Here is a 19,639-nt window from a genome sequence, read left to right as displayed (position 1 = left end):
CCTCACGTAATGCTGCTCCTCCGTGTGAGGGCTTGGAGTCCATATCTGTGGCCTCATTACACTTTAAATAGGAGGATGTGACCAGAAAATTAATAGTGCCTTAATGAAGAGATCATTCTACATGCCCCTAGCTTCACATCAGCTCTGATTTATTGATGCAGGTGCCTAAAAACCAGACCTGCAACTCAAAAAGGAAAAGCAAAGGAAAAGAAGCAAACATTTCCTTCCTACTGAGGTGAGCTATGACTGAAGGTGACTTGAGGAATCAACTTTATCTTCAGGGAAGCCAGGCACAAAAATAAAACTTTAGCCAAATCTCTTTTATCAAGTGGGACTATAACTTTGTCTACAAAAAAAGGACACTGTCTTCCTCATTCTCTCCTCCCAGCAATCACCTTTCATTCAATTCCAAATTGCAGTGGTTTGTACTCTGACAAATAATCCCACTTTTTTAGCTGCTTGAGATGAGTGGTTACCTGTGAGAGCCTGAGTCTGAAAAATTGCTGGGTGACTGACTGAAAGTGCTGCACACTTCTGACCCCCCCAGTTTTCAACCCTACATGTTAAACATCCTCAGTTTTTGTGCTGTAAAATATCCCTGGCTTCTCTGAATAATGGATTCTTTGTCTGTACCCAAGATATGAGCATGAATATTAAGTAATTCTCCCTGCTGAGCCATGACAGCATGCCATCATCATTAGTGTAAACGATCCAATTTACAGCCATAAGCAGGGGGGGAGCTGACTGAAACAGATGCAAATGCACAAGGTTTTATGACAACCATGATTTTCCACCCAGTAAAAAACTCTCTCCATGCAGTTTCAAGTCAGAGGCTCATTCCTACACCAGTGACAAGAGTTTGGGTCCCACACCTGATGCCTTTTTGCTGTTTAAAAGGCAGAATCTCAGGTGAACAAGCAGGCACTTCTATTCCTAGATCCATCCTCTCTGCATGATCATCATCTCAGAGCCCCTGAGTGGATTCTCCCTTTCTTGTGAACATTTATGAGAACAGCTGAACCCAGCAAATGCATTATGTCCAGGGTTTGGCTGGACTTCAGACACAACACAAGGGTGCTGCTACTCAAGATATAGCACACAGGGAGAGCTGCCAGGAGAGCACTGCCACCAAAAGAGAAAATTCTTCAGTTCCTTCCCTTCTCTTTGATGACACTGTGGAGTAGTAGGTATAAAGCAGGTGTTAGCCCAGCAATTAAACAGAATTCTTACCCCACTGCAAAAAGGCAGCTCAAAACCTAGTTGTGGTGTCTTTGTGTGAAGCATTTGACACAATCTATTGCATTTTGCAAACTCACTGCAGAGCAAACAGTGCTGGGGTAGTGGTTGGACTTGACCTTAAAGTCTTTTCCAACCAAAATGGTTCCATGGTTATATAACCTGGGGGATGGGTGGTTTAGTTTTGGAGTAAACAGCCCTGGGAATAAAATACCTTACCAGCTTCACTCCAGTTCCAAGAATGACATGAAAAAAAATGCAAATAAGTGGAACACTGACCTCCATACCCAGCTACCTCACTGAAGCCCACTGTAGAACACAGAATTAAGATAAAATGAACATTTCTTAAGCTTTTAGAAACCTCTGACCTGGATGTTTCTCCCAACATTTAGCTCCCTGTAAAGCTGGTGGTCATGGAAACTTGTGGGTGTCTAAGCTTCCATTACAGCAGGAAGACAACAGCACAGGAGGGAAACAAAGTTAAATGAGTCCCACAGAGCAGTCAAACTCAGATGAAAAATCCAAAGTTTACTCTGCTTTCCTAGGAAGTGTTTTCAAGGTAACTGCCTGAAGCAAGCCCCTGGAGCAGGGCAGGTTCTTTGAGTGTCTCGAGATGTCAGTCAAGAAAAAAGATAAAGGGAGGAAAAAAATGAATCACAAGACTCAACCTTGAGAAAAAAAAAAACCCTTCTTACCTTGGCACACTCCACTTTGGCACACTCTGCCTCCTGGCAAGTGACTTGCCCTTCCTCACACAGGCAGAAGTCACAGTGAGTGCTGTTCCACATCTCCCTGTGGTACCTGACAGTGCCTTCATACAAGCAGCTCCCCTTGGTGGACACACACTCCTCACAGCACCTCCCAGGACGCTGCACTCTGTTCTCCCCCTAAAAAAAAAAAACCCAAAATCCAGCAACCATTGAGGCAGGACTGTCTGCACCCATTTGCAGGGCTACACTGGTATCTGCAGCCAGGGCAGCAGAGAGGAAGCTCTTTCAGTACCTTCTCACAGCTACTGGAGTCACAGGTCTCCCTCAGGCACCGGACTTCCCCGCTGTGACAGGCACAGGCAGTGCAGGCATTTTTTTTCCACTGTTCCCCATGCTGTTGAAACAGAATATGCACACAAGTGTTGAACACTCTTTGTATCAAATCATCAAATCAAATTATCAAATCAAATTGTTTCCCAGATCCACACTGCTTATGGAATAGGATGGCTCCTTCTGCATGTCTGTGTGAAACAAAGAAGTTTGCTGAAAATATGCTTTTTTTACATGCCCAGCAAACAGGGAGAAGAGGCAGGAGGTCCAGATGACACTGTGGCATCTATTTCTGATTTATTACAATCTGTTAACATTGGTGAGGCTTTAAATACTAGTTAGCAGAAAATAATCACCAACAGAAAATCCCCACACACACATTCATTAAATAATGCATCAAATTAAAACCAGATGATACAAAGAAAGCTATAAATACTTCGACCTTCATCAGTGCTTTCTTCCTTCATAAAAGTGTGAAAAGAAAGTGCCTAACCTGCTTCACCTTGCATACTTCCTTTCTACTTGCCAGCAAATTCTTATCTAGCCCTGATTCCTTTCAACTCTTCTGGCTTTCCAGGAAGAAAAAAATGCAATAGTTGTAAGAAGCTATTGGTGCTGGCAAGAAGTCAGATGGCAGGGAGAAGGGAGGGAGGGAGAGAGAGAGAGAGAGAGAGACATTCCAGAACTTGTGAACAACTGCCTTTTGGTGTGGCTTGCCAAAGGTTACCTGGTACACTCTTCCTGCCACCAAGCAGGGCTTTGGAGCACATTCTGGGCAGCATTTTCCAGGAGCCATAACCATAACTTCATCCTAAACAGAAAGCAGGAGAGAGAAATAAAACAAGAGCAGGAACAGCTAACAAGGGGCTCAGCACCACTGCCTGGAACTCCAGGGATTTGGTGGCTGTGTGGTAACCCAGTCACCCAGGGTTTGGCTGTGTATCTTTGGCTCCAGGATCTGGGACAGGCTCCACAGCATGAGGTCAGCACAGAGAGCTGGAAAGAAAGGTTTTTGCTTCATCTCCTGCCCTGGGCTTCTTGGGATGGCAGCTGAGTTCAAATACACTGATACACACACGAGATAAAGTACATATATTCAGGTGTACATATATATATATATATATATAAAGCTATGTGGAGAAGCAGACCAAAGCATCAGATGAAGGAGATTTATTTTTTTTTATCCTGGTACTGCCACAGTTTGAGGCTCTGGCCATGTGATTTACACTCCCCATCTCTCAGGCATTTGCTGTTTTAGTTAAATCCATCCAGCATAACACTCTATGGGTGTTAAATTATGCTTCAAAATGGATTATCCTAATTTAAACTTTTTCATGTCTGATTTGAATCACACTGGACTAGGTTGGCAGCTCACAGCAATGTAACAGTTCCTGCATGCCTCAGCTGCATCCATCCATCCAAAGCACAGCTGTGATTCCCCTGTTACAATGCCACATACATCCAACAACTGGGAACAGTGATTTGTTCACCTCTCTCCAGCAGCACCAGGGTGACCAGAAGACTGACCTGTGGACTGGAAGGAGTGCAGAAATGCCAAGCACTGATATCTCATCCACTTTGTTAGACAGACCAACAGCTTTCAAATACATAACTGAAGATTGTGTGAGAGTGATCAGTGAGAGATTTCCCAGCAGAGTTAAAAGAACTCTTTCATGCATTTGAGTTGGGTATGTGGAGGGACATTCAGGTGCATTCCTGCATGCAACAAGTATTTAGAATTACAGAATGGTTTGGGTTGGAAGGGATCTTAAGGATCACCTCATTCCAACTCCCCTGCATGGGCAGGGACACCTCCCACCAGCCCAGGTTGCTCCAAGCCCCATCCAACCTGGACTTGGACACTGCCAGGGATGGGGCAGCCACAGCTTCCTTGGGAAACCTGGGCCAGGGGCTCAGCACCCTCACAGAAAAGAATTTCTTCCTATTTTCCAGCCTAAATCTCCCTTCTTCAAGCTATAAACCACTTCCCCTTGTCCTCTCATTACACACCCACGTCAAAAGCCCTCCCCCAGCTTTCCTGTAGGCCACTTTCAGGCACTGGAATGTTGCTGTAAGCTACTAATTCATAAATTCCTTTCCCTCAGCACTCAGGGAAGGGCACTGCTATCTGAAAGCTGGAAGAAGAGGGTTTAATACTGGGAGAATGTATAAAACCAAAGTGACACAAAACCAACATGACAGCTGTGCCTCTCTGCTGTGCCCTATCACATGAAAATCCTGATCATTTTATATAGAAGTTGGTGTTTTCTCTGGGAAGTTTAAAAAATTCTCTTTACAGAACCTTATTAAGGGTCTAAACTGATTTTTAAACAATATTTACACATGCCACAAGAAAGGGAGTAGGAGTAGGAGTAGGAGTAGGAATCTCCAAAGCAGTAAATCCATAGTAGGCTGCTTATGTATTTGCTTTTGACAGGGAATAGAGAGAATGACAGAGATAAAAGCACACCAAGAAAATGTTAGGTGGGACTGAGAGCAGAACAGGATCCTTGCACACCCTTCCAAGGTCCTTTCCACCAGGCACCTTGGTGGGAAATACCTGGAACACCATCAGAGTTGGCTCCCTGCTGCATTAACTTGGCTGCTTTCAGCCAGTTCTTCTCAGCATAGTGCAGTCATGTCTGTTCCCCCAAATTAAATCCTAATGATTAGCTGATTAAACATCAGTGCCAGCAGTCAGCAGGTAACATCACTCCATCTGGGGAGGGAATGGAAGAATCTACAGAAGGTGTAAACTTGTTTTAATGGATGGTATTTAGTCAAGGAATATTCACTAGGTATCTCAGGCCAGAACAAAACACAATCAGCATGCATGAAAACAGGTGGGCTTTCCTTCTAAAAAAAAAATAAAATTAAAGTGTTAATTGCACAAACATCTGGTCCAATAAGAGAAAGCTGAGTCAGCATCAACAGGAAAAAAATGTTATGACTACTGCTTTTATTTTTCCCAGTGCTCCAGGGAGCACCCTTGAAGGGAGCATCTGGATTCATCATTAAATAGATTAAAAAAAAAAAACTGGGGAAACTGCAGCCCCTAAAACATCAAGTCAAGGTCAGAAAGAGGGATTTCCAGGGAATCAGTTCCTGATTTCCTTAGCATGGTGGAAAGGAGTACACCAAGATGTCCAAGAAAACTATTAGAATGGGCCCAATGAAAAGATATCTGAAGAGCTCAGTCACACCCTTAAGCACATCCAATTTACTAACAAAAATTCTAAAAATGAGACATTTGTACAGAGTGTGGAGTACTCTGTATGGTTTGCTGCCTTTACTGACCCCTGTGTTAACAGTTTATGTAAACTTGGAGCCTGTTGGTTGGGTTGAGAACTCATCATTTGCCCAAAGCAAAGACCCTGGAGGTGGAACTATCCCAGTTCTCCCAAGAGGCATAAAACAGGGAGTCACTATTTGAGCTTGCCTAGCTTACCTGACTGGTTTTGTTCATTTCTAAACACAGGCACATGTAAGCAGGAATACTCTAAATCAAAAGGGGAGTTTCATTTGCATTTGACTGCTTTCAACTGTATTTCTAGACCTCTTATATAAAAAAGTAAACAAGACCTGCAAACCAAACTTTTCAGCTGCAAACAAACACTTAAATTTGTGTTTTCATTTCCACACCTCAAAACCCCCTTCTTCAAACCACCCACTTGTCCCACAAATGACTTTCCTTTTGGCCATTTGTACATCTGCAGGTGAAATGGGCAGTGCCAAGGGAAAAGCAGTCAGGAGTAATGTCCCCAAAAACCCCTGGGTCCTGACCTGGCTGCAGAGGAGAGGCTGGCAGGAAGCTGTGAAGCACTGAGTCACTCCATCCCTGCAGACACATTTTGAGCATGGACCCAGGTGCCAATCCTCACCATCCTGGAACAAGTGTCCATCAAAGGAGCAAGGTTCTAGGAGATAAGGAAGCAATGGATTGGTATGAATTGACTTTCTGTCACCCATAATTAAAGCCCAGGTGTTGTGCATCTCAGAATTCCAGGTTCTGGCTTGCCAAAGCAGGCAGTGACAGCAATGATTCCCCTGGTTTTCATGGGCTTTACACTTGAGAATTGAGAGCTCTGGATGTAGCTCTCTTACTGAGTTTCTATCAGAAAAGGTATCCCACAGCTCAGGCATTTTTGGACCTTGCAGTCCAAGTCTGCAAGTGCCAAAGTTGCCCTTAGAACAGGGCAAATATCTGCACCTTTTTTTCCATATTTTAATCTCCAAAATTAAGACACACCAGGCACATCTGCTCCCTGCTCAATGCTTATCACGTCCCCTTGGCCAAAGGGTGAAGCCATTAAAAATGTAAATATGGCAGGAGGGCAGAAAAAGAATGAGGAGGGCCACTTGGTGTGAGTGTCTTCCCAGCAGAACCAAACCAGAACAAGAAACGTTTTCCAGATTGGGTCTAGAAGGAGATTCCCAGTGACCTCCTGCTCAGCTCAGTGAAGCCAGGCAGTGCCCCAGTCACACACCATACTTACCCCCCTGGCCCACACATCTGGGGCAGCAGGCTCCCTCAGCAGTGTATTGCAGCTCCCCTTGCCCACAAGCAAGGGCTGGGCAGGCCATGGGGCTGCAGGTCACCTTCCCATGGGCACAGGAGCACCAGACACATCCAGAGCTGTCCCACTGTGTGCCATGCTGCAAAGAAAGGCACAGAGAGACAGGCATGAAGAAAGCTGCCAGGGAGAGCTCTAAGTATTTCTTCTCCCCTTCCAAAACTCCCTATTATTAGGGAACTTTACTCTGTTGCAGGCCCAGTCAGCCTCTGCATGTTGTAGCCCTTGCTCCAGGCTCCACTGTTGGGGCAAAAAATAAGCCAATACTGGCAGAACAGCAAATCTGGAGATTCTTTTTTGTCCTTTTGTCCTTTGTCCTTTTTGTTGCAGAGTGCCACCCAGCAACAAGCCACTGTCAAAGACCCAAGCTACTGGATCTATCCCTTCCCCACTACAAACTCCAAATTTTAGAGACAGGTTTTCTTCAGAGAAACACTCAACATGGGCCCCAACACACACCTGATCAGCTCAACACTGCCCACCCCACATGCTTTAGGCACTTCACTATGAGTAAAACCTCCTTAGATTTGCTTACTCTTTAGTGCAGAAATTAATATCCCTACCCTGAGGCATGGGGAGGAAAAGCTGGTCCCAAGAAGAAACATGTTGGTGCATTGCAACACCTTTCAGCAGGTAGAGGATGTGAATTTTTCCACAACTTGCAATGTTGAATTAGGCAGGGAGGGAAAAAGCTCTTGCCAGGCAGAGGATACAGATTTTCTCTGATGGAGCAATCACCATGGGCAGTGTTGCCAGCCAGGTACTTGTAGAATGAAGGTCAAATCTTAAAAGTATTACAGTGCCTTACTAAGGCAAGAAAAAACTCCTTCCTTCAGGCTTCTCTATGCCAGCCATCAGGATGAGACTTTGCCTTGACAAAAAAAAGTTTAATGGCCACCTCACAGTGCACTGAGTGTGACATATCCCTCTAGGTACAAATACTCCTGCAGTCCCTGTGGGGATGCTGACTGACTCACCTGACTTGTGTCCCAAACAACAGCCCAAAAGCTGCAGCAAGAACAGCACACAGTAAAGTGCAGCAACAGCAACAAGAGGAAGAAAAACAAGGTATACAATATAATATACTACTGCCCAAACCATGGGCACAAAGAAATGTGAGAAGAGGAATGATGTGCTACCTCTCCTACTCCAGTCCTTGCTTAGCTCATCCCAGATCCATGCTGGTCATGCCTCAGGCTCAAACAGTGGGTTACAACATTCATCTTGGGTGGGGAGTCCAGATATTCAAAAGTATGTGGGTATTTTTAACATATTGCTTAAGATTTGGACCAGATTTGCCTCCTCTCAAACAGAAGAGTCTGTAAGAGGCCAGACCCAGGACCTGGGCTCACTGTTAAGTCATTTTTCTACCTGTGCCTGTTGTTTGACATGATTCATTAACTACTACCTATGAATCTATTTTTTTTTTTCTTATCTGTAGACACTTATTCTTATTGTTTTGGCCTTTCATCCCCCATGGGTGAAACCACATCCCAGAACTTGCTTCTTGAATAATTCAGGATTACCAAACACATAACCCAGGTCGCACAAGAGCCATCAATCTCTCCCAGCATGGATGGCTGCTGAGAGAAAAGCCTCCTTTTCAGGACAGCTCATATGTCAAGCTGAATGTGCTCTGCTCCCCTCCTAAACATATATTGTCTCAGTCACCCACAGAAACAGCAAAGTGGATGAAAGACTGGGAAACTTCTGACCAATGATGTTCCCTTTTTACAAACCCTGCTGACTCAACTCCTGTTATTTCCCATTATCTGATGCCTGAAGAACAACCTCTTCTCCTGCACACCAACTGCAGCATCCTTCACTGGCATGAACCAAACAGAGAGCAAAAACCTGGAAAGGATTCCCACTGCTGAGGGGCACAGCAGAGCACTCACACTGTGGATCTGTCCTTCATGCTGGCAAAAACCTTCAGCTCGGGAGGCACACTCAGGGCAGCACTTGTTGGGGGGTATTTGGAGCACTTCTCCCTAAAAGAGACACAAGAATCCAAGAAGCACTTCACACAGAGACTGTAACACAGAGGTCAAGACATGGGGCCTTGCTGGACACACTGCTCTTAAGTTTGGAGAGGAAAAGCATCAAGTTAATATCATGCTGGGAAACCAGATGCCTTTGTTGAGAGGTGGCACATCCGTTTGCTGTATTGGGCATTTTACCATCAAAACACCAGTAGAATTCAGGCCCCTAACAATGCAAACAGAAAGTCCCCACCTGAACTGGTTTTCAGATGAGAACAAAGAATAAAAAGAATTTATTCAAGACAAAACCCAAAGATTACTCACTGAAGATGTAATTTTTTCAGTAGTTTTCTCTAAGTACAGGATGGATCTCAGTGCAACATTTCACCACACCAGCAGTGCAGCTGGCAGGCAGAATGAATATGGATCCATTAACTGTACTTTGGCTTAATAATCACTACAGTATTTTTAATAACACTGCTTTAAATTTAACTGAGAATTACTGACCACTTCCAGGCCCAGCACAGTCAGGGGATGCTCTGCAAGCTGACCTCTTGCCACCTCCTGCTGGGCAGCAGGGAAAAAGATGCTGCTGCTGGAAGCAACTCCTCAGATGAAGGGCAAAGCCCATCAGTGAAGCCATCAGGCAACAACAGGAAGGACCATGGACTCCTGTCACTGGTATTGTCTCTGTGGCTCTCCAAAGCAATGCTTCCCAGTTCCACAGCCTCAGCTGTGGGAGGATCTTCTTTTGCAGAGTGTCTGTCAGTGAGGGCCCTTGGGACCCCCTGAGTTGCCACACAACTCAGTGTTTTCCTCCCACAGCTAGCAAGAAAAAGGAGTAAACTGTTTGACTGATGTGAGCACAGCAGATGGAGAGGGAGACAACCAAAAGCAGAGACAAACACATCAGGTTTGGGAAGTGAAATGCAAGAAGATTCTATCTTCAGAATATCACAAAGGTGTTTCTCAGGAGACAGAAGCTATCCTTCCCACTTTGAAAGGGTACAGCCAACACAGGAGAGGTTCCTGCTCAGAAGTCAGGACTTGTTTTGTTGCAATAAAAGATGAAGACACCGCAAAGCACAAAAATTCTTACCTTTCACCTCTTTATTTGCATGATAAAAGTGACCAGAATGGGTTGAAATGCCACAAGCTTTCTTTCTCTTTTCTAAAAGGAACAGTCTGATTTTTCAAACTGAAAACAAGTTTCTCACATCAAGGTTTCCTTCCATGGCTTTTAGGAGGTGGGAAACAGGATTAAACACTTCCCTTAGCATAAACAATTCAAAATCCCCATTCACTTGTGATGCTGCTGAGGAGAAACCCTTCTTGGTTGTTGGTCTATTTTGGTTGACACACCAGACACAGTGTTTGCTGACTTTCCACCCACTCCAAGCACTGGGTAGGCACAGTAGGTTTTGTATAAAACGTTTAGCACACCACTGGGTACCTTTTCTGCAGAGACTGCCTGGTTTTGTTTATGCCTTGTCACTGGAAACAAGATGAGCAATATTAGCATAAACCTCCTAATAAGCAGATCAGAAATAAACCATGGAGTGGGATGGTGATTTCTGACCTTGCTCATCACTGGGTTTGTGTATGCCTGAAGGATGAGTGGGTTTTTTTTCTTCTCAGATCCTTGATGACCCTTTTCAACATTTAATTGGGCCAGACTTTTATGGAACCCTTAAACTCTTCAGGATTACCCACCTCAAGGAATCACACAGATTCATTTTGCATTATAAATCTATTTCCCTTTATGAGCTTTGACACTCATTATTTATTTTTATTTATCCCATTTCACTTATCCAGGTTTAAAAAATGAACAACATCTTATCTAACCCACTCATTACTGAGTGTGCCAGGGCAGCACTCTTTTTCTTTCTCTCTCCTCTCTGGAATAGAAACTGAATATTTCAGTCTTGAAATATCCATATAAAGTGATAATAAGGGGGAAAACCAATAGGAATAAAAATTATTTCCTCGTTAATGCTGTCGTATTGGAAAGCATTTTAACCTGCTTCATAAAGCCATATAATTATATTGGCAGTGCCTCTTTAAAACACTCATTTTCCTTGTCATTCATGCATACTACCCCAGTAATCCAGATGCTAAGGCAAGACCAATTCCATGGCCAATTAGCTGTAACCATTAATGAAGGCTCAGCCAGAGAAAGGTAAACAGGAGATAATGAAAGCTCAAGAAGCACCACAAGGCAGGAGGAACCCAGAGACAGACAATCTCAGCTCTGTTGTTGTTCAGCAGAGTGGAAAGCATCCATCTGCATGTTTGAGGGGGGACCCAGCTCCACCTTCCACTGAAGGGTGACTGGAAGCTGGGCTCGTGCTGGGAGGTCTGCTCTCAGTTCAGGGGCTTCCTTTGGGGACCAGAATGCCCTGGGAGCACAGGCAGCCTGCAAGCTGTGGTGTGGTGGAGGAGACAAAGGTTTCCTGCTCTGGGTTTTGCTGGTGTGTTTCTTGCAGGAGCTGGTGGTGATGAGAAGTCAGAGGGCACAAAGACTGGGCCTGACCCTGAGCAGTCACACACACACTCCCAGGGAGACCAAATGAGATTTCACAGCTCCCTCTTGCTTCCCTCAAGTCCTGCTGGGAATCAAGAGCCTGGGATTCAAGGAGAGCTGCAGGGAAGCAGCTGAGCCCAGGAGGCTGTCACAGCAGTGCACAAGGAATAAGCAGCCAGATCACCTCTGCCAGTCCCTCACCTCAGCCTGTGTCCTCTTTTTGGGCTCCTCTTAGGACTTAGGGCTCCTACAGGGCTCCTTAGGGCTTTGCTCCTACAGGGACTGCAGGATCAGTTAACTCAACTGCTTCCCACCACGCCTTCAGGTGTGACACAGGGTGGCAGACACAAAGCAGCATTTTGGGGCATTTAAAGCAGGGGAAGGCTGGGAACTCCACAGAGTGACCTGGCACTTCTCCCACCACACACAACAGCTCAGCTGGCACTTGGAGAGTTGCAGCCCCTTACCTTCTGAAAGTCACACCCAGGGTGTTTGCAGACCAGAGGCTCACAGGTGACAATCCCACCCTGGCAGCGACAGTCTTGGCAAGAGTCTGGCTTCCACCTTGTGTTATTCTGCAAAGGATGAGAAGTTTTACAGAAGTTTTCTCTGAAATCCACGCTGCACAAGCTGTGTGCTATTTTATGCAACAGCAAACGGGTGAAATAGCTCAATAGAGGCAGACTGGAAATGTAAAGCCTGCAGCAAAGGACTCTTTCCTTCCTCCCTCCCTCCCACAAGCTTCTCAGGCACAGCTTTGGTACTGCCAACCCAGAGGTGAAAGACAAAGCCATGCACAACTCCAACAGCAAGGACATAACCACACAGTGACCACAGCATTTCTGAGAGCTGAGAGTGTCCAAGCTGCTATGACCACAGCTTCTGCAGAGGCAGCTGAGCTACCTTTGAGGCAAAGCCCTCCTGGACAGAGAGCTGCAGCCCCATGCAGCAGCCCAGGAGCTGATGGGACTGCAGGTGAGCACTGACATGCCCGAGCCCAAGTGAGCTGTTGAATGGAACATTCAGAATTTACAGTCTGCAGGACCATGGAAGTAAAAAGTTCTCATGTTAAAAGCATGGTGTAAACTGTACCCACATCAGGCCGGGGCAGAAGGAAAGGTCTGAGCCCAAGACACATTAAGACACTAAGGTTAAACTGATTTAGTAAAAAATGCTGCATGCACAGCCAGGTGTGCCCAGGCTTTAACTGATCACATTTATTTATTTCAGAATGTGCTGAAGGGGACAGTAACCAAGCAGGCAGTCCGACAGATGTGGAAACAGCTGTCACCACCACTCCATCAGTGCACCCAACTGGAACACCCACAATTCATTTGCAAGGCTTTCCACCACCCCTGCTTGACCCTTTTCCATTCCCTCTGCCCTGAGGTCACGATCCCACGCTGCCACAGTACTTCCACAGGGCACCTCAGGCCCTCACCCAGATGCCTGGACACTTGCCAGACATCTTCCCTCCCACAAGGTTCTCCAAGGTCTTAGCAGCCACTTGGGACTCATTACTTTTGTTAGGATGCTTCTAAAATGATCAGAGGGCTAAACTGCCACTGAAATGCTCAGGGGGCTGAGAACCTCCCTGGGAAGCCAGGCTGAGGGATTGGGGTTCTTCAGCCTGGAGAAGAGGAGGCTCCCAGGTGAACTCAGAGCAACCTTCCAATATCTGAAGGGGCTACAAGAAAGCTGGGGGAGGGCTTTGGACATAAGGATGGAGTGAGAAGACAAGGGGAAATGGTTTCAAACTTGAAGAGGGGAGATTTAGGTCAGACATTAGGAAGAAATTCTCCAATACGAGAGTGCTGAGCCCCTGGCCCAGGCTGCCCAAGGAAGCTGTGGCTGCCCCATCCCTGGCAGTGACCAAGTCCAGGTTGGATGGGGCTTGGAGCAACCTGGGCTGGTGGGAGGTGTCTCTGCCCATGCAGGGGGCTGGAACTGGATGAGCTTTAAGATCCCTTCCAACCCAAACCATTCTGGGATTCTATCATTCTCTTCACTCCTGCACACAGCCTTCCAGCCATCCTGGTATCACACAGCACCACAGCAAAGTCACTTCTCCCTCTCCAACCACCTCCCTTCCTAGGAAAGTGTCTTGCCTGCACTCTGCTCCTCTGCAGCATCCCTTCACCCATGCCAGGTGTCCTTTCAGTTTCAGAAAGCAAGCAGCAGCTACCTGCTGAGGTAATGTGAAGGATGCAGCTGCCACCTTCATCCTTTACCTGTTTTAAAAGCCTTCATTTAAACCCAGCAAAAACAAATGGGGAGAGGAAGCTGAGCTTCTCATCTGAACAACTCTTCCCCATTAGACAGCTGCTCTGTGTGCACCAGCCTAAATTTATGCCATAGAGGAATCTTTCCTGTGTAGCACAGCCTGCTGCTACCCACACCTCAGTTTTAATTGATTTGAAAGAAGACCAAACTTTGCTACTCATTTCCATGATGTAGTGATTTACTCCAAGAAGTCAATTTATTCATAGCATACAGCACAACTGAGGCAAATTAAGACAGGAGATGATTAACAGCTTGCTGCTAGGAACACATCCAGGGCTAACTACTTAAGCATAATGATAAAATACTGAAATGAGCCTTAAAAGGCCTTAAAAGGCCCATTAGACAGCTTGATGAGAAAAAAAAAATCTTGAAAAATCTGGTCCCTTCTCAGGCACTTGGGGCAGAAGCTGTGGGGTGCTGGGCTCTTCAGAAATGATGTGATGTTCTACAAACCAGAATGAACAGAAGAAGGCCCTGGCAGAGGCTCTTTGACCCAACCTGCATCCAGGACTGACTGGCAACTGGAAAAGGCTCCTGCAAATCAGAGGGTTCTGCCAAAACAAACTGGCTTACTCCAGCAGGAAAATCCTTCTTTCCCATGAGGGTGGTGAGACCCTGGCTCAGGTTGCTCAGGGAAGTTGTGGCATCCACACTGGGAAGCATTTGCAGGGTCAGGGGTTACCATTTCAGCAGGTAGCAGAACAAACCCAACACACCTCTGAAGAAGTTTTAAGAACTCGGAATGCAGGTAACAGTCAGGAGATTTCTAGCTGATTTTTTGGGATACAACAGTCTTCCCCCAAGGTCACAAGTCTCCGTGTTCAGATCTTTTGACAGTTCAACACTTAAGATCCCTGCCCATGGAGCAACAGACCTAAACTCCAATTAAAAATTAAATTTACTGATTTCTCTACAGAAATGTGGGGGGGAGGGTTACTCTCTACAATGCTACTGAAAATCTGAATGCTACAGCCACAGTAAATTGAGCAAAATTCAATGCTCTGGCTATGAGGCATTTGAAGTGCAAGGCCATGCAATTCCTTTGAGGAAAAGAGAGAAAAGCAGTGTACACACTTCATTCACACGGTGGAAATACATAAAAGAACAGGGAGGTTATTGCAACAACTATTTTAGGTGGCATTCCTGGATACTGACTATTTTAGGATCCTATTTCAAACTGTGTTCCTTGTTTACATGGAAGCTGACAGCTGCTAATACAGAAAGGCATAAAGAGATCTCCTGGTGTGTATTCCAAGCTCTGGAGAAGGCAGGCTGCTTGTACTTTAATTATTCTTTCATTTCCAATGTGACTATCACTAAGGAGACTGAACATGGGCCAAGAGCTTAACAATATTCTTCCCAGTTTTGCCCTTAGGTAACTGTGAGAGCTTGGTCTACTCAAGCAAGGGTAACATGTTCAGAAGGGACATAAAAAGCAGCCCCAGCACTGTGAGACAGGCTCCTGAGCCACCCTGCAGGTAGGAACTGGGATACCTCCTGCAAAATGGGGATCCCACCTCCCTGTCCTTCATTAGCATTCATCCACAGCTCCCAAAGATGCTCTAAAGCTCCCAGGTATTACTGCTTAAAACATAAAGCCAGACTTTTCAGCAGACACTTAATGAACTGATGTAAATCCTCCTTACATCTTCTCCAAGGCCTTGCACCTCAGTGGACAAATTATCTGCTACAATTTAAGTGCTGAATTGCTACCCTGTTAGGAGTGTGCTTTTATCAACAACAGTTTAAGAGGCTTGTTCTTTGCAAGTGCTAATATAATTAACAGAATAAATAATGAAATGCAGTGCACAGAGCACTTTGAAGATGGAAAGCACTCCTTTAGCACCAAGCAGTGCCAGCATAACTTATTAATTTTTCGGATATCCCTACATCAAAAGAAGAAAGGATACCCAATTCAACTGAATTTTAAAATGCCATGCTGCAAGATGAGATGTCTACATTTCTTGGCTGGCTTGTGGAACAGAGGCCAGAAAAAGCAGGATGTCCTCACAAACCTCCAGAGCTTGCTGGCAGCCAGACAGTTTAAATAAAGCAAAACCCAAGGCACAGGAGCACAATGCAAGCATCTACTGGGTTTGGAGAACACTGGTGAGGATTTAGGAGAATGCAGGAAAGCAAAAGAGGTGCACATTAAGAAATGGCAAGGAAGCAACCAGCACTAAAGGCAAGAGAGGGCTGGAGGATAGAATAAGCTGAAGAGACAAAGAGCAGACAGTGTGGAAGTGGGAGCCCAGAGCAGCTGTGAGCTCTCATGGTTTGCTGCTGTCACTGTCATAATAAACCAGAGCACAGAAAGACCTGAATCTCTTTGAGCATGGATTTTTAAGCTGGCTATTCCAAGTTCATAAGGCTGCACCTGTTCCTCCTCTACCTCAAGAAAAAAAAGAAAACAAAAAAAAAAAGAACAACAAACCACCCAACAGATCAAAACCAATCAGAGTCTGCTATTAATACATAAAAAAGTCTCAGTCATTTGATCAGATGCTGCTTAACATGGGATATCATCACACTAGATAACAATCCCAGCTCTATTCTGGTGCACTGACTGTGGAAATAAGCAGCATGCAGCAGCTGGTTTGTGTCCTCCCCCACAAGCCCCTTTCTTACAGCTTCAGGAAAACATTCAGTCAATGCATGAAATGTCACTGGATGCTGGATTGTCCTCTGTGGCACTCCTAAAGCTGGTCATCTGGTTGGTGGTACTCCTAAAGCTGGTGATCTGGTTGGTGGTACTCCTAAAGCTGGTGATCTGGTTGGTGGTACTCCTAAAGCTGGTCATCTGGTTGGTGGTACTCAAAAAGCTGGTGATCTGGTTGGTGGCACTCAAAAAGCTGGTGATCTGGTTGGTCATACTCAAAAAGCTGGTGATCTGGTTGTGGTACTGCTCTCACTACTAAGCAGGGTGAAACCAGCAGCCCACAGCTAAAGCCTTCAATGTTTGAAGCCAGGAATCAAGCCTGAAATTTTTACCCTGGTCTCAAAACCCAAGTGGTTGTCACTGCTTATCATCTGCCCTGCTAATTACCTTTCCTGCTGCCCTGAGAAAACAGTAAAACTCATGCACTTCATTTTCAGAGGAGATGCTCTGTCCCCACGTGTGAGGGTGGCACCCGTGCTCCAGGGAGGCCACCCCAGGGGGACAGAGGAGGCTGTTTCCCTGGGAGAGCTGCACCAACACAGCACCCAGCCCCAGCACTCCCCAACAGGCTTGGATTTACTCCACGAGTCCTCCCCTGCTGGAGACAACTGAGGGGAAGGTATCAGGTGTCTCAGAGGAGGAAGAACCAGGCTGCTTTGTTGAAATCATAGGCAGAGCCCCAGAGCAATTACACTTTTGGTTACAATTACCAGCATCACCCAAAGCAGCTGCCAAGTGAGGAGCCCTGGCAGCTCAATAACGCTGCTTTCATTCCTCATTTCCACTCCAATTAGTTGACAATCCCGGGCAGTTGGCAGGATAAACCCAAATGTAAGGGAAGCTGAGAGAGCACTCCCTGGTCTGTGGGGATAGCCATTAATGGAGTGATGAAGAGATGAAAGTAATTCAGAGACACATAAAGGACTCCCAGAGTCCATTTGGATTTAGACTTGATGTTTTATCTCCTGCAGTAGGGAGCTCCTGCTGCCGCTGCCAGGGATGTTTTCAGATCTGGTATGTGCTCACATATAATAACAGAAACCTCTAAAAATGGGCTTTTAATGGGCTTATTCCAGCACGGCCACAAACAGAACAACAGAAGAATGGCTTGGTCTCTAAAACCAAATGGAAATTCAGCTGAGGGAACAGTCCTGGCTCTACACACCTGGGAGGGAAGTTAAGGCAGAGCGTTCAGCATGAATGAGAACACGAGGACACCAGCACACTGGTGCAGGAACTGGGAGCTGGGTTTCCTCTTCTCCCAGCTAGGACATTAAAAAGTTACACAAATAACCCTTTCTTATCTAAGTAACCCTTTGCAGCCTGGAGGGTACGAAGCTGGTTCTGCTTTTAAGCTCCTACCCACAGCCAACACAAGCAGGACCTTGGTTTCCTTTCCCTTTGAACTCCAATCCTGTATTATTTCCTCTTTTTCAGGACTTAAATAACAAAGCATCTCTGATCTAATCAAACTCAAGAGACCTCCCAGAAAACAGTGGTACCTGGCAAGACACAGTTGCTTCACACACTGATCCCCTGAAGCCTCAAGGAAGAAAATCCACACCCAAAACCATACAGCATTGCTGCAGGAAAGCACCTACAACAACACAACCTGCTCTTCAGACAGCATTTCAGGGGTTTAAGAAATGTAAAGTGTGGATGCTTGTGGCAGGTCATTTTTGCACAGCTCCAATTTTCCTCAACTTGACTTGTTCTAAAAATATTTTACCAAGCACCAAGGCAGGAGCAGGAAAACCTCAAGCAAAACTGCTTGCAGCTTCTTTGTAGGCTTTCTTCACACAAAGAAAAGCAAATGCCACCAGGACAAACCCCTCTCACACATGTCATTGCTGCAAGTAGCTTGGAAAAGGCACACAGGGGAGATGATCATGAAATGAGAAAGGGTTTTGAGTTTTTTCTTCCAATTTTCTTTGCTGTGAATTTTTTTGGGGGTAAAATTGTGCGTTGTTTGATGACCCTGAAGCTCCAGCAACTCTCCTCAGCATCCAGAAAAAAAAACCATTTTTGTTCCTCCTCCTGTACTCAAAAGTGCTCCTAAATCTACCAGCTGGCAAATTTCAAACCTCCTCTCCAGAAATGACTGCTGGATGGAAATCGAACCCACAGTGCTTGATTCATCAGCTGCTGAAAACAAGGGAGGGAAGGGATTAATTTAACCTAAATTTGATTATGGTTTTAATTACTGCATTTATTACCATGTAATGGCTATCTCTGGAGCAGCTGGAATCACAGCTCCACTGCACCATGCTCCAGTCTACATGCAAAGCATGGGGCTGCACCTAAGGCAAAGCTTTACCTGCCCAGAAGCACCAGGGAGCTTTGGTTTGATGCTGTTTGTTTGGGGAACTGAACCTGTGGAAGCTGCCAGGGCCATCAAACACTGAAGGGATGCAGAGAACTGCAGGCAACCACTGTCACTGAGTCTGCACAGAACCACAGCCTGAAAAAAAACAAAGTCTCACAGATTTGAAATTGGCCATTAAAGTGATTTAATCCACTGGATGTATTACAAGAGATTCCCTGCAGAGCACAGCCTGACTGTAGCCTCCAGGAAACACTGCTGGCCTTTTGAGTTGTTTGTTTGGGGTTTTTTTATGTTTTCAAGGGGAGGGGGGAATCTCCTCTGTAATCCCAACACAGATATATCAAATGATGAAGCAATATTGCCAGCAGGATGTGTGGTTTCAAATTCATCCTGTCGTGTTGCTGCTAAAATGTGGGCTACCTTGGGGCAAATAAATGCTTCAGTGCCAGCTGTATTTAGCTGGGGTAGAAAGAACAAGACAAGCTTAGCCTTCCATCCCATTTCTAGTGGAAAAAAAAAAATACAAAACCAAAAAACACAACCATCAGGCCATGAAAATCATTGCAGCTCAGCCAGCTGATTCAGCAGAGAGAAAGAAAATATCCTGCAGTAAAAATCACTTGCAACAGGCCCCTGGAAGTACTGTAGTGAGTGAAACACTACTGGATTGCTTCTTCTGGAAGGCAACAACACACTCCAGAGCAATTTTGCAAGCCACTTTAGGAAATATATAGGTATCTCCAATTCCAAGCTGGATACTCAGGAGGTGTCCTTTCAAAGGACAAAGCAAGGAACCAGGCACCCTGACTCCTACTTTTGTGCCAGTGGATCTCACACAGCTCCCAGAAAATACAATCCTTTATTGTCCTTATCTTCAATCTCAGCTCCCTGTGCAGGAGATTAATAAACTGGTTCTCTCTTTCCTTCCAAGAGGGAAGGGGACCCCTGCAAAAGTCCTGCAGAGTCATGAATCTTTGTGAACAAAGACTTTGTTACTGAAAACTGACTGGGAGAG

The 19,639-nt window shown here is 45.5% G+C and overlaps 1 protein-coding gene across 1 annotated transcript in view; it reads right to left on the bottom strand.

Moving 5' to 3' along the window:
• FRAS1 (Fraser extracellular matrix complex subunit 1) overlaps nt 1–12,824 on the bottom strand; it is a 106,777-nt gene extending 93,953 nt beyond the window's left edge. The window contains exons 1-8 of the mRNA XM_030449926.1: nt 12,798–12,824; nt 11,824–11,931; nt 8,749–8,841; nt 6,773–6,932; nt 6,060–6,193; nt 3,004–3,087; nt 2,239–2,340; nt 1,932–2,123 (exon numbers count right to left, since the gene is read on the bottom strand). Of these exons, the coding sequence (XP_030305786.1) occupies nt 1,932–2,123; nt 2,239–2,340; nt 3,004–3,087; nt 6,060–6,193; nt 6,773–6,932; nt 8,749–8,841; nt 11,824–11,931; nt 12,798–12,824 (900 nt within the window). The remainder of the gene's footprint in view (nt 1–1,931; nt 2,124–2,238; nt 2,341–3,003; nt 3,088–6,059; nt 6,194–6,772; nt 6,933–8,748; nt 8,842–11,823; nt 11,932–12,797) is intronic.
• Between the last annotated feature and the right edge of the window lie 6,815 nt (nt 12,825–19,639).

The sequence above is a fragment of the Calypte anna genome, chromosome 4A, assembly GCF_003957555.1.
Source record: "Calypte anna isolate BGI_N300 chromosome 4A, bCalAnn1_v1.p, whole genome shotgun sequence".
Taxonomy (NCBI): Eukaryota; Metazoa; Chordata; class Aves; order Apodiformes; family Trochilidae; genus Calypte; species Calypte anna.
Note: the sequence above shows the minus strand (reverse complement) of the source record. Positions and strands in the feature narration are given on the sequence as shown.